Here is a 15,170-nt window from a genome sequence, read left to right on the forward strand (position 1 = left end):
ATGCCACTTTCAAAAAACTGCTGAAAACCACTTTAAACTACATGAAGTAGCGTGTCGAAACACGCCATAGCAAAAGATTTTGCAAAAAACAGCCCAAAACACCATTAAATAGCATGTCCAAAGATCCACCAAAAATGCAAGGCTATAGTATGGCAAAAATGTCAAAAAATGCCATTTTCAAAACATTGCTAAAATCCATTTTAAACCACATTAACTAGCGTGCCGATCAATGGCATAGCAAAACATTTTGCAAAAAACAGCCCAAAACACCATTAAATAGCATGTCCAAAAATCCACCAAAAAATGCAAGGCTATAGTATGCCAAAAATGTCAAAAAATGCCATTTTTTAAAAACTGCTGAAAACAATTTTAAACCAAACGAAATAGCGTTCAGAAACACGCCATAGCAAAAGATTTTGCAAAAACAGCCCAAAACACTATTAAATAGCATGTCCAAAGATCCACCAAAAATGCAAGGCTATAGTATGGCAAAAATGTGAAAAAATGCCATTTTCAAAAAAATGCTTAAAACCATTTTAAACCACATAAAATAGCGTGCCGAAACACGCCATAGCAAAACATTTTGCAAAATGTTTCTAAGCAGTTTTTTTTTTCCATACTATAGGCTTGACTTTCTGTGAATCTTTGGACATACTATTTCATAGTGTTCATAACCTGCATATGTTATGTCTATGGGACAAAGGGAGGTAACACAGCACCGTGGACGTAAACAGGCCGTGAAGCCGTTTATTTTTTAGATGTTTATGCTAAACAGCATTAGCAGAGAACATGTAAACACAAAGAGAGGGCGATGGGTGACAGCAAACAAATAAAAAAGAAAGAAAAATAACAAAAGAAAGCTGTAACTACCCTCTCCAACCCACAGCAGACGCACTCAGGACCCACTGTGCTATACAGAGATTTGCTACAGTGTGGTGCAACAACAGAGTTTGTAGGCTTCCTATAAACAAAAGATACAAACACGAAAAAAACTGCTCCATGTCCCAGCTCCTTTTACAGGTCGAGTGGCACCTGTCACTCAACGTGCAACAATCGAGCTGACCAGTTCAAACACAGCAAACAGCAGCCGCATAGAGCACACAGCACCGAGGCTGACTGCTCACAGGACAGCACGGCTGCCACTCACACGTTTGACATTTTTAGCCATACTGTAGCCTTGCCTTTTCATTTTTTCGACATGCATTTTTATGGTGTTTTAGGCTGTTTTTGCAACATGCTGTGCTATGGCGTGTCTTGGCATGTTATTTTATACTATATTTTATGACCCAATGAGCAATACCATAGTATGGTGAAAAATGTCAAAAAAATGACATGTCCCAAAAACAGCTAAAGAATGATAATGAATGATAATGAATGATAATGATAGTGTGCTGAAACAAGCCATGGCACAGGATGTTGCAAAAACGGCCAAAAGCACGATAATATGGCATATCGAAGAAATGACTCAAAAAGGCAATACTATAGCAGAGTGAAAAATGTCAAAAAATGACATGTCCCAAACACAGCTGAAAACTGCATAAAATAGCGTGCCGAAACATGCCATCGCATAGAATGTTGCAAAACCCGCCAAAAACACCATAATTTAGCATGTCGAAACAAACGAACCAAAATGCTGTACTATAGTATGTCGAAAAATGTCGGAATATGACGTCCCAAAAACAGCTGAAAACAACATGAAGTAGAATGTTAAGACACGTTGTAGAATACGTTGTTGAAAAACCAGCGATAAACATCATTTTAAAGCCCGTCGAAAAATAGCTGAAAGCGACATATCATAGCACGTTATCGAAAATCACATTCAAAAAATGGCCAAAAGATACATAATGTAGCATGATGAAATAATGGCTGTAAACGACACAGTATAGGATGTCGAAAAATGTCAAATTTTGACATGTCGAAAAAACAGCTCAAAATGAAATAGTATAGCATGTTGAGATACGTCATTGTCGAAAAAATGGTGAGAAACATAATATAGCATGTTGTCAAAAATCTGACCAAAATGTCAGTCTATCGTGTGACTTTCTCGTGGTATTTTCGACGACGTACTATTTCTGACTTTTAGTGGTATTTTTGGACAACATACTATAGTATGAAATTTGAACGCTATTTTTGACGTCTATACTATAATTTAACATATTTATGCGAGTTTGGACAACATATAATTTATTTATTATTATTATTTATTTATTTTTCACATATAATTTTTACATGCCATTTTGGACGACGTATTATCGTAACATTTTTTCGTGCTTTTTGTTATAGTATTACTTTTTCATGCTGTACTGGACAACATATTATCGTATGACTTTTTGATGCTATTTTGGACGAAGCCCTACAATGACATTTTTTATGGTGTAGTTTTCTTTACTCCGACTTTCTTCTCTGTCTAACTATGACATTTCTTTAATGGTGTTTTATGACATATCAGATGATGACTCTTCTTTAAATGACATTTTAATAACACACTATCCTCCGACATTTTTTCTGATAAGCTGTACTATGTTTTTTATGCCGTTTTCAAAGCAAATTATACTGTGACTCTTCGATGTAATGAAGAGTTTTTCCACTCTGTTATTGCTATTTTTACGTGCGTTAACTATTTGAATGCTTATTCCACCGTGTTTACAGCTGAACTTGATCAAGGAAGATTAGAGATGAATGGAGGCCGAATCCGAGCTGAGTCAATAAAACATTATTCTTTAATGTTTGTCATTAATCATGAATCCACAACACAGCAGTTTGTTTAGTGAGTAGGAAAAAAACGTGAGTATTTACATCTACTGTCATACACGTCACAGTTTATACCCATGCTAACACAATAAAGACTTTTATATACAAGAAATACTCATTAGCATCATTGTACAAAGGAAGTCCATCATAGTAACTCACTGTCTGGATTTGTCATTGATGCAAAATACACAAAACATAATAATAAACCTCCCCTCAGCTGCCCTGAAATCATCTGAATTATTCGACAAAAGGAACTCGTGTTGTTTTCTGTTGTTTAGGTTTAAAAACAGTTTTACATCAGAAAGTACAATGCGAGACAATCACAATCTACATGTATACAAGGTTTGCCCTTTATGATCGGTATAAATACACTCTGTCCTTCTTTATATACACAGAAATCAATCCGTCACCACCGTGCACCGAATTTCTGCGGAGTTTCCCAAAACATTCCTCCTCTTTTTACCCATTACAGCGTTCACAGGAAACAAAGACAAACGAGTGTTTCAGTGTTTTAGTGTCACAAACATGCTCAGTGAGAATCACATCCTCACGACTTCACGAGCCGTGGAGCCAAACTGCAGCAAAGCTGCCGAAACAAAAAACTTAAGTGCTTTAAGAAAGAAAATAAAAAAGATTAGTTTGTTTTCTCAACACTTTTTTCCTATTTTTTTATTAATTTTCTAGTAAATTACTTTCTCGTCTTGTTAAGGTTATTTTTCTTGTCACGTTTCATTATAATTATTTTTTTTTTTATTTATTGTGATTTGCACATCATTTCTTGCCAGATTACTTAAAACCTTTTTAAAAGAAATAAAAAATTTGCTCATGTTTCAAAGGTCTGAAACGCCTGTGAACGCAGCACAAGAAAAGTGATATCCATGCAGGTTTTAAAGGGTTAAAGGCAAAGTGAAATCATTTATCACAGTTTCTTCTGTCACAAACACGACTCATATTCTCGTCTCTAACCCTGAATTCAATCCTCCTTCTGCTCCGATAAAATATCAAAACTACACTGTGAAAAAATAAGAATATCGTCTTCGGCTGCAGCTCTAATCAAGACGGCCGCAACGAGCTCGAACCCTCACAGCGACAAAACCACGCGCCAACTTTAACACGCCACGATCACGTCTTAAACATGTTCACCACCACCACACCCCCGAGGTGAGCTCATCGGCGCGACGCTGAGCATCGACGCGTCTGAACCGTCAGATCAACGTGGAAACACTCACCTGCTGCAGCTACACAACGTCCTGAAGTGAAGCTTCAACGCTTAAACGAAAAAACAAAAGTTTATTTTGTTTCAGAATCAAATTCGCATGTTTATGGCGGTGACGATGGCTGCGTACCATTTAGTGTCTGATCAGTGAGCGCGGATGCACATCAACAGGAGCAACAAACCGAATGGAATGCAGCCATCATTAACCACATTGTGCCGCTCAGCTGTCGGTCACATGCGGCTGACATTTTTCGGGATTATTATTTCGGAATATTTTTTGACCCTCTGACTCTGTCGGTGACTTCACGCCCACTGACGCCTACTGACGCCTAAATCCCGAGAAACAGCTCACAAATAATTACTTTAATCAAAAAAAAAGGAGCAGTAATTTCCTAGAAACAGCTGGTCACTAATTTTTATCAAATGTTGCTCAAACAAGACAAAAAGTGCCCTTTTGGGGGGGATTATTTTCAGATTAATGAAGGTTCATACACATTTTTAACTGAATTTCCACGACTACATTACATTCTCTGAAACGACCTTTAATACTCCTTATCGGTTCTTTTTCATCACTATGCGTTAGCTTTTTAAATATATTTATATTTAAAAAAGAAGAATTCAGCTAATTATTAGAAATGACTGTTGAAATATAAGTTAGGGACTGTTTGTTATTTATGGGGGGGGATGCAAAAAGAGAGAGGCGTGTGAAATTTTTAGAAGAACTGGGGAGGAACTTGTGTTTTTTTGGTTAGGGAGGGGCTTTAAACTTCACATGGCTTTATTTATTTTATTTATTTCTCTGACAACTCTTAAAGAAAACACGGAGGCAAGTTGTATTAAAAAATTTGGGGCTTTTTTTTTTTTACATTTTTTGTGGCAATATTCTTCAAGAAAACGGAAATCTGCAAAAACCCAAATTATTGTTGGCATTTCTAATTTCTGACGGTCCTTGAACACATCGTGTGTTATTTTACAGGTTTGTGAAACAGATTTTCATTTGAGTTGATTAGACAACAAATGCACTTTTCTTAACGTTGGGCAAAGATGATTTTAGGAAAATTTTAAGAAAAAAAGATCATCGAAAATACAATTCTGTGGTCACTAAGACTCGATGCTGCAAGACTGCCTTTTTTTTACATGTTTAACATTGACGTTTGTGATTTTACACAAAGGTTACGCAACATTTCCTATTCGGTATTACATGTCCCTTAAAACGCATTATCTGTTTCAAATGAGCTGATTATAAACGTAATTTTTGGGAGACGGGGCTGCTCTGAGGGTGTCAATAAAAACAGATAATCACCAGAGTTTGGGTTTAATTCACTCGTGCTTCTCCGGTCGAGTCTGAAGCAGCATCAGGAATCAGGAAACACACTGAGCATGTTCACCGTTTGTGACGTGCTTCAGAAAGCGAAACCAGCCGAGCTGATTCATTTCAAACACAGACAGCTTCTGCGTGATCTGAGCTGGTGGCTAAAAGTAAAAAGTTTCACATTTTTAAAACAAAAACAAACAAAATTTTTAAAAAAAAGTTTTCTCCTTCACAGTTCAGTCATCAGTGCACACGCGTGTTCTCCAGTGCGTCCTGTAGCTCTCCGTCCGTTTGAATGATCATGCTTACAAAACAGTTTCCTGATCAAAAAACGTACATCAGTCGTTACGTTTCAATAAAAAAAGACAAAAAGTGTGTTTTTACTATCGTTAATATTCTACAAATGTGCCGCCTCTTCCCTTGAACACTTCCTCGCTTTAACGAAAATCCAACAGTCTTTTATGAATTTGGGGGGATGCAACATTTTCAGGAGTTTCGACATCAGAACCTGCGAGCGTGCGTGTGTGTGTGTGTGTGTGTGTGTGTGTGTGTGTGTGTATGAGGCGTCCGGTCCGTTAAAATGCGTGCACGTCACGTATCATCGAGCAGCTACCGACGGCTCAGGAAGCCATTTATGTTGCATATTTCTACAAAAGTTTCACCGTTAATCGAAATGATTAAATATAAATTATATTTCAATATTTTATTTTATATATTGTGTAACATTTATCTACACACTCTGGTGTTTTGGGGAAATATAAACACGTTTTGCCCGTTGTTTGTTTGCTCTTGTTCCAGCTGTTTATCTGATGAATGACATAAAATTAGACGTTTTGCTGTTGTTGTTGTTGTTTTGGTGCTCTGTTGTTCGTTAAAGTGCAGCGGTATAATTCTTACATTTTATCTAAAATCTTTAACCCTTCAAAACCTGAGAAAATTGGCTGAATTTCTTTGAAAAACATAGAGAGAAGACAATGACGGACTTAACAATTAGTGACTCAAAAATTAACGAAAAAATTAGTGAAAGGTTAAATTACCTAAATTTAGCAAAAAATGAAGAAGTAAAAGAAAAAAACAGGAAATGACCTGAAAAGTGCTAAAATAAAATAAATAAAATAAACATAAATAATAAAAACAAATATATATGTTTCTCTATAACTTAGTTTTAAATAAATGATTATAATAAATATAAATATAGTTTTCTTGAAGTTTTATTTTCCAGTTAATTCTCTCACTCATTTTTTAACACTAATTTTCGGGTGAATTTCTTGTCATCTTTTAATCATTTTTTTCAGTTTGCAGGACGTTTCATACAAAGTTGAACGCTGCATTTTTTCATGTTTTTCAAAGAAATCAAACCAGTTTTCTCACTTTTCTCATGAAAGGCGCCTGAATGTGTACAAGAAAACGGATGTCGATCCAGGTTTCAAAGGGTTAACCTTTTAAAGGTATTTGTTTCGTGTTATTGATAGAAAATAAAATCACTAATGTAGATTATTATGATTGATTTCGTGATGAAATAAAATTTCGGTATTGAAAGAAACAGATCAGGCGGGATGAGCTCGTGCAGAGACGTTTGGCTAACGGAAAACGCGTCGAACGCGGAGCTGCTGAGGACGAGTGTGAGAGTCGATCATCACCTTTGATTGGTTATTGGAGCGGGCGACATCACTTCCTCTCACTTCTTTCTCTCCTGAAAAGAGTTTCTGTTTCGAGTTTCTGTAAATCCTCGCCGCCGTCTCACTCCTCGCTGATGCCGTGCTCCCACGCCACTTTCGCCTGCTCATCCTTGGTCGCTGCGATTATGGGCTGGGAGATCTTGCGCGGCATGGGCCGGGGCGCGGGCGGAGGGGGGGCGGACTGGGTGTTCAGGAGGTCTTCCTCGGGGATGCAGCCCTCTCTGAGGTAGGGTTTGGGGGGCAGGGCTGGGGGCGGCTCGTGGAGGTGGTACAGAGGCGGGTGGTGGGGGATGTAGTGCGGGTGGAAGTGGTGGTGGTGGTAGTACTGGTGCTGGGGGTGCGGCAGCCCGTCCTGCTGCTGCGGGGCTCCAGCAGGGGCCGAACCCGGAGCCTGGGGTTGGGTTTGGCCCCCCGCCGGGGCGACGCCTCCCGGGGCGGAGTGGCTGCGGCAGGGCGGGGCTTTGCCTCCATCCAGGACTTCAGGCTCGGAGACGCTGTACCTGACGGGCTGGTAAGGCGAGTCCAGGTCTTCCTGGTCGGTGGTCCAGGCCTGGCTGCTGGGGACGGACTCCAGGGTATCGGTGCGGCTGGCGGGGGGGTCGGAGGAGGAGGCGGGGCCGCCGAAGTTACTCTCACTGAGGGAGGAGACTCCGGAGCTGGCGCTGCCCGACAAGGTGGAGTTACTGCCATCCAGGATGGACTGAGGACTGGTGGGCGAGGCAGGTATAGGGTGCAGAGGAGACTGGAGACGGAGACAGAGAGAGAGAGAGACAAAGAGACAGAGACAGAGAGAGACAGAGAAAAGAGTGAAGGACAGAGGAGGAAACAGAGGGAGGGACAGCGTTAAAGGGACAGGCAGAGTTCGGTCAGCGTCTCAGGTGACTGAATGCAGGTGAGTGATGCTGAATGTGGGCGGAGCCTGCTGGGACTTTGATTGACAGTTCCTGCACCTTTAATAACACCTTTCCTATTTCTGATGAGCAGTTTAGCTGCTCGAACCAAGCTGATGGTGGAAAGCTCGCTCCATCAGACGTTCAGGTTTCTATCTAAACTTTGACAGCTCGCGGATCAAACGCAGATCACAGAGCTCCTGTGAGGAATCACTGAATGAATAAAGGCAACAGGATGAACTGAATGCGTTTTTCGTGGTGTTTAGGAATCAAAATGACAACTGGATGTTAGAGAAATACATGAGGAGTAAAAACTAAATAATCCTGAAAAAAAGGACAGAAAACGGGACAAAAATGAGAAAAGGAGAGGAGGGGATCTGACGCAGGGTGTCTGCAGGGATCAGACACTTAATATTAATATTTATTTAGGAACTTTTCAAGATAATTTTAACCAAATTTAAGACTTTTTAATGATTGCATAAAGATAAGTAGCATATGTAGAGCAGAAGCAGGTTTTCTGTAGGAATGTGGTTCCAGGAATCAGTTAGATAAATCAGAATTTACCAGTTTAACAGGTAAAGTGAATTATTAGATTAACTGTATGTTTCAAGATCTGAAATAGAGATAATGTGGACTTTCATACAGAAGAGCTTGACTCTACCTGACAAAGACAGAAATGTTTTGGGGCCAAGACTTTAATTTTAAGATGTTTTTAATGGCTTTTAAGTCCTGCTATTTATAAAATTAACCTGAAGACAATCTAAGACTTCGGGGGCCTGCAGACACCCTGCTGCTGTGAAAATCAGACATTACAGACAAGAGGGAGAATTTCTTTGCTGATTTCCTGTTGATGTGTTTGAGAAACACCCTCAAATGTGACAGATTATGTTCAACTCAGAGATGACGTTTGGAAACTCAGCTGTGTTTTGTATCAGAGCATAAAAAATAACGAGAGAACGTTTTATGAAAAGCTCACAGGGACAAACCGATTTCAATGACTTTCTCTCTTAATCAAAGTCGTCCAGCTGTAAATGCACTGCAGACTCACACAGTTATTTTTGTCCTGAAAGTTTTTTGTGATTTATTTCAAAATAAAAAAATCCCCTTCAAAACACAAAAAAATAACTTTCAGTAAATTCAGCACGTGTTGCAGAGACGAGGTGAAACCGTGTGAAGACAGACACACAAAGAAATGCACTCTGACAGTAAGGTGCATTTCTCAGGGAGTGCAGACTGACAGACGGACAGACAATCATCCAGACCAACAGCAGGACAGAGGAGCAGGCGGAGGAAGAGGAGGAGGAGGAGGAGGAGAAGGGTACCTTTCTTAAGGAGCGCGCAGGGAGAGCTGGAGGGAGGTCGCTGACCTGGTGGTGGAAAGCATCAAAGTGCATCGACAGGTGTTGTCCTACAGGGAGAGACACAGCAGGACTGACTGAGAGAGATGCACACACACAACTCAGACTGAAGAGGAGCAGGAGGAGGAGAGGAGGAGGAGGAGGAGGAGTTAAAGGAGGAGGAGGAGGAGATGATGAGGAGGAGGAGGAGGAGGAGGAGGAGGAGTTAAAGGAGGAGGAGAGGAGGAGGAGGAGGAGGAGTTAAAGGAGGAGGAGAGGAGGAGGTGAGGAGTGAGAGGTGGGAGAAGAATGGTGAGAAGGAAGAGGACAGAAAGAAGGGAGGAGAAAGGGGAAAGAGGGAGGTAGAAGTGGGGCAGGTGCAGAGAGGAGGTGGAAGAGGAGGAGGAGAAAGAGAGGAGGAGAGGAGTGGAAGGTGGGAGAAGAAGAAGGAGGTGAAGGAGTGTGAGGAGGAGGTGGAGGAGTGTGAGGAGGAGGTGGAGGAGTGTGAGGAGGAGTGTGAGGAGGAGGTGGAGGAGTGTGAGGAGGAGGTGGAGGAGTGTGAGGAGGAGTGGGAGGAGGGGGGTGAGGAGGAGGTGGAGGAGTGTGAGGAGGAGGTGGAGGAGGTGGAGGAGTGTGAGGAGGAGGTGGAGGAGTGTGAGGAGGAGGTGGAGGAGTGTGAGGAGGAGTGTGAGGAGGAGGTGGAGGAGGTGGAGGAGTGTGAGGAGGAGGTGGAGGTCTTTCAAACAGCCTGTTAAAACTCTTTTAAAGAATCAGTGTTTAGTTTGTCCTCTCTGGGCTACTGTAGAAACACGGCTGTGCAACATGGTGATCTTTGAGGACGAGGACGAGGACGAGGACGAGGACGAGGACGAGGACGAGGACGAGGACGAGGACCTGCTCCCTGTGTGGATTTAAATGTCTCATTCTGCTGCCTCCTCACAAATCAGCTGTCATTAGAAACGGTTCCTCGTTTATTCAGAGATTTTGTTTTTGTGATCACAAAGTTTTCACTGATCTGTGCAGCAGGAACGAGTCCTCAAACCCGAAAAAAAGTTTAAACCGAAGAACTCCCGATTCTCTCGTCCTAAAGCCTGAAATAACGTCTGCGGTGAAAACAAGCTGAGGAGACGTTCACGTTTTCTTCTACAGCAAAAACACATAATTAAATAATAAACTAACAAAAACACAACAGACAGACCCAGCTGGAGCACAAACACAATAACACAATACACAAAACCAAATACACACACGCACACACGCCGTCTGATACACACAAATCCTAAAAACACTTATTACACACACACACACACACAGACACACACACACACACAGACACACACAGACACAGACACACAAACACACACACAGACACACACATACAGACACAGACAAACACAGACACACATACACAAACACACACACAGACACAGACACACACACAGACACACACACACACACACACACACACACACACACACACACACACACACACAGACACACATACACACAGACACAGACACACACACACACACACACACACACACACTGAGGTCGAGCACAATTAAGACATAAAGAATCAACAAGCAAACAAATAACAGAGATATGAAACATAATCAGACAAAAGGAGGAGAACAGCAGCATACGTACCATGAGGGAGGTTACGTGGAGGAACAGGAGGCGCCATGACGCTGCCGACATGAGCAGAGAGGAAGGGGAGGGCTTCTCTCGTCCCGCTGTCCAAACTCCAACTACTGGGAGTGGTGAGGACTGGAGGAGAGGAGGAGAGGAGAGAGGAGGAGAGGAGAGGAGGAGAGGAGAGAGAGGAGGAGAGGAGAGAGGAGGAGAGGAGAGGAGAGGAGGGGAGAGGAGGGGAGAGGAGGGGAGAGGAGGGGAGAGAGGAGGAGAGGAGCGGAGAGGAGTGGAGAGGGGAGGAGAGAGGAGGAGAGGAGAGAGGAAGAGAGGAGAGAGGAGGAGAGGAGAGAGGAGGAGAGGAGAGGAGAGGAGGGGAGAGAGGAGGAGAGGAGAGAGGAGAGAGAGGAGAGGAGAGGAGAGGAGAGGAGTGGAGAGGGGAGGAGAGAGGAGGAGAGGAGAGAGGAAGAGAGGAGAGAGGAGGGGAGAGGAGAGGAGAGAGGAGGGGAGAGGAGGGGAGAGGAGAGGAGAGAGGAGGGGAGAGGAGGGGAGGAGAGAGGAGAGACATAAACACATGATCTTGCTCCCTCTGTTGTCTGACTCTGATTATACAAAAGTTAGTTCTGACAAATCAATCTGATCGATCGGTTTATGAGTGCTGATATGAAGTACAACGTCACCGGGACTTTAAACTCTGCACGTAATTAGACACAGACGTCCAAGGATGTGCAGTGACACACTAACTGTAGCCTGAGACACACACACACACACACACACACACACACACACACACACACACACACACACACACACACACGTTGGAGCGACTTCCTGTCTGATCAAACTAACTCATCTGAATCACACAAAGTGTAACGAAGTGTTAACAGACTCTGACTCCACTGAAAACACGGAGATAAATAATCGTGGTACGAAGCAGCTGCTCGAAGAACACGAAGACCGAGCTAACACAGATTAGCGAGCAGCGTGCAGGAAAATGTTTATGTGTTGCTAGGCAACAACTGTCACTTCCAACTGTTTGTGTGGGCGGAGTCAAAAAAATCATGACACAAATAAACAAATCATAATCCGCTCATAACTGCTCACTAATAAAAGACGCCAGTTGAACCGTTGTATAAAAGCAATATCACACTCGAGGTCGTGCTGTTGGACTGTATATCGTCACGGCTTCGTGCCTGCGACCGAATCGCAGCCGAGATGAGATACAGAACGACATCGCTCACTGTGATATTACGCGAGATAACGCGTGTGCGAGCTCACCTTTCTCGGCCACAGAGAGGTTGGGGTCGCTGCAGGGTTTACACGGACCAATCACCTGATGGAACAACGCTCGCTGGAGGTTCGTTGGCTGAGGAGAAAGACAAACATCAGCGGTTATGTTTCTCCGTGTTCACGTGGTCGTCGTGACGTCACAGAGCCTCAGTGCTGCCGTTTTTGTGACCGGTCAGAACTGATGGTTTATGGTTTAGACTTGAATGACAAACACGTCAGTGCAGAACCGGGTCATGTGACCTACATACAGCTCCTGTTCGAACGGTCAAATCATCGTTTATCACCATCGACGGCGGACATCACAATTCATACGAACACATTTCAAAACCTGAGAGCTTCTTCATTCAGTCACCTCCTGCCCTCCGTACCTGCCCGTTCTCGGTGATGTTGGTGTACATGGCGCTGCTCGGCCTCTCTCTGTGCGGCGGCAGCAGCATCAGCATCTCTCTGTTGTGTCTGTATTTGTCCGGCAGAGAAGGAGAGCCGACTGCACGCGGACAACAGGAAAAAATAATATAATGATAACAAGGAAATACAGGAGATACAAACACTAAAATACTGATAAAAGAGAAACTCTGTGTGACCTGTGACTCTACTGACAGCCAATCATCTGAGCCGCTTACCTCTGATGGTGGAGGGGGCGGAGTTTATCATCTGCGAGGGCGCTGAGTGGGTGGAGCTAAGACTAGAGGAGGAGGGGCTTGCCTGTGGTCAGAAAGTTGAAATGGTTAATAAAAACAAACTACAATATTTACGTCACACAATACTGCAGCAGCAGGAGAGCAGAGAGGATATTTATAAAAGAAAAATGAGAATCTTTCCAACAGCTGTGATAAAAACAGATGTTTTCATGAATGTTACACGTAAAGAGGTGTTTCACCAAAATAAAAAAGCTCCTCGCATGAAACCAGGTTGTCTATTTCCGCGGTACGGGGCCCACTGGGCACGTGCACTCTGATGGCGGCCGAGCAGCTAACCTCAAACAGACGGCTGACTTCTGTTTTACATCTCTGCTCATTTTTATGGGGATAAAATTATTTAGTGTTGCAGCTCCTCTAAACTTCCTGAGTGTTATCACATTAATGGACCAAATCTTGATAGTTAAGCAAGTAATAATAAATAATAATTAAATAATAATAAATACATTAAATCTAATGAGATCCAGTGCAGCTGTGTAAAAAAAAGCGCTGAATTCAGATTTTGGCGTCTATGTAAAAATGGTTTCAAAGCGTGACGCTGTTCTGGAGGCTCGATTCACACAGTTCATGGATTCATCACTTCCTGCGCTCCATCTCGGTCCTGCAAACGTCATTGCAAATAAGTTAATAAAGTTTTATTGTGCGTTTTTCACTGACCTGCATGCGGTAGAAGTCCTCGGCGTGCTCCACCACCATCCCATCAGTGAGGATCAGCAGGCTGCCCACGTTTCCTGCCTCACTGGAGGTGTGAGAGGAGAGAGAGGAGGAGGAGTTTCGCACTGGAGTCAAAACGGCTATGGAGCTGAGAGGAGGGAGAGGAGGAGGGAGAAAGAGGAGAGAGGGAGGGGAGGGAGGAGAGAGAGAGGGGAGGAGGGAGAGGAGGAGAGAGGGAGAAGTAGAGGGAGAGAAGGAGGAAAGAGAGGGGCAGAGGCAAAGGGAGGGGAGGAGGAGGGGAGAAAAGGGCGGCGCGAGGAGCCATGCAGAGTGCAACCGAAAGCAAGAAACAACCAAAACATGCATGAGGAGGTTCAGCGGGGACGAGAGCGATGCGGGAGTTTGTGTTGTGACCACGAAGGAAGCAAAAGAAACAGAAGAAGAAGAGACGGAGGAAGACAGAGAGAGAGAAGAGAAATGGTAGAAGTTCAGACAGTGAGATGAGTGCAGCTGAAACACGGATGCAGCCAGAAAAGTGGCAGATTATTAATGAGACTCAGTGAGCAGCGTCGTGATGAAGAGCACGGTGAGAGGAAGATGTGTCCCGGACCCGGAACATTTCTTTCCCTGCCCCAGTTGCGAAGCATTTTTTTCCAAACATATAAGATTCAAACTCTGTTTAAACATAATTTCAGCATCCCCAGAGATGTGTTCAAGGACTGCTGGATATTTCAAAATGCAAGTTACTTCTATTTTTACAGTTTCTGGCTGTGATAAACAGTGTTATTTTGGCAACTTTAAAAGAAAACATGCATTTCAAACCAGTTTTTTTAAAAACTGTATTTGATATTAAAAAAAATTTTTTTTGGAAAGTTAACATGCTTTCCATTTTCCATTTTTAGAACAAATTTTAAAGAAAAAAAAATCTTTTTTTTTTTAATATTTTTTTCTCATTTCTAAAACAATTTAAAGGATTGAAGAATTGTAGAAAAAAATCAAAGGAGAAAAATCACAGAAAAGAAAAAAAATTGTTTTTTAACCAAATTTTTTTAATTTTTTTTTTTTTTTACATTTTTTAAATAGAATTCTCAAAACAAATTAAAGAGTTAATGAGAAAAAAATGCTTTAAAGTTTTAAAGAAAGAAAAATGCTTAAAATGAAGGAAGACAGCCATATAAGGTTGTATACTCCTCCCCTGAAACCAACAGTGCTTAAAATGATTTGACATACCTGATGGGAATAAACAAAAAGAGAGACAGAACATGGGGAGAAAATAAAGAAACTTTCCTAATGAACAAAAAACAAAAACAACCAAAACTACACATTTCATCTACTTCTCCTTGAAATTCCCTGACTTTTCCAGGTGTTCCATGACCGTGGGAACCCTGAGAGTAATGAGGATGTGATGTCAGAGTCGGGGTGAAGAGGATGAGGGAAACGTGTGTGTTGCTGACCTGTGTCTGTGCATGAGTTTGAAGCTCTCGGGGCTCATGGGGCCGTGCGAGGCCAGGATCCCTCTGCTCGCTCCTGATCCGGCTTTGTCTAAACCCGGCAGGCCCTGCAACGCCACGTAGAAACACTGCTCTGAATATTCACACTGCACGTTTCTGCGCGCGTCAGTGGCAAAATTCAACACAAAGCGCTGTGCAGACACACTCACACTGTCGGATTAATTAGGACCTAAAAGGGTGAAATGTTCAAAGTTGAGAAAGTT

The 15,170-nt window shown here is 42.6% G+C and overlaps 1 protein-coding gene across 12 annotated transcripts in view; it reads right to left on the bottom strand.

The window, feature by feature from the left end:
• Positions 1–2,698: 2,698 nt before the first annotated feature.
• The window catches only part of LOC121948924 (dedicator of cytokinesis protein 3-like), a 240,599-nt gene continuing 228,127 nt past the window's right edge, over positions 2,699–15,170 (bottom strand). For 6 of the 12 annotated variants that reach the window (XM_088070831.1, XM_088070844.1, XM_088070839.1 and 3 more), the window contains 8 exons: positions 14,911–15,035; positions 13,460–13,604; positions 12,728–12,809; positions 12,473–12,591; positions 12,093–12,180; positions 10,833–10,952; positions 9,171–9,256; positions 2,699–7,700 (listed from right to left, as the gene is read on the bottom strand). In XM_088070831.1, the coding sequence (XP_087926957.1) occupies positions 7,020–7,700; positions 9,171–9,256; positions 10,833–10,952; positions 12,093–12,180; positions 12,473–12,591; positions 12,728–12,809; positions 13,460–13,604; positions 14,911–15,035 (1,446 nt within the window). In that variant the 3' untranslated portion in view covers positions 2,699–7,019. The remainder of the gene's footprint in view (positions 7,701–9,170; positions 9,257–10,832; positions 10,953–12,092; positions 12,181–12,472; positions 12,592–12,727; positions 12,810–13,459; positions 13,605–14,910; positions 15,036–15,170) is intronic. The other 6 variants (XM_088070845.1, XM_088070865.1, XM_088070834.1 and 3 more) reach the window with 4 other exon arrangements.

This window comes from Plectropomus leopardus, chromosome 2, assembly GCF_026936395.1.
Source record: "Plectropomus leopardus strain MGB_pleo_1.0 chromosome 2, ASM2693639v1, whole genome shotgun sequence".
Classification (NCBI taxonomy): domain Eukaryota; kingdom Metazoa; phylum Chordata; class Actinopteri; order Perciformes; family Serranidae; genus Plectropomus; species Plectropomus leopardus.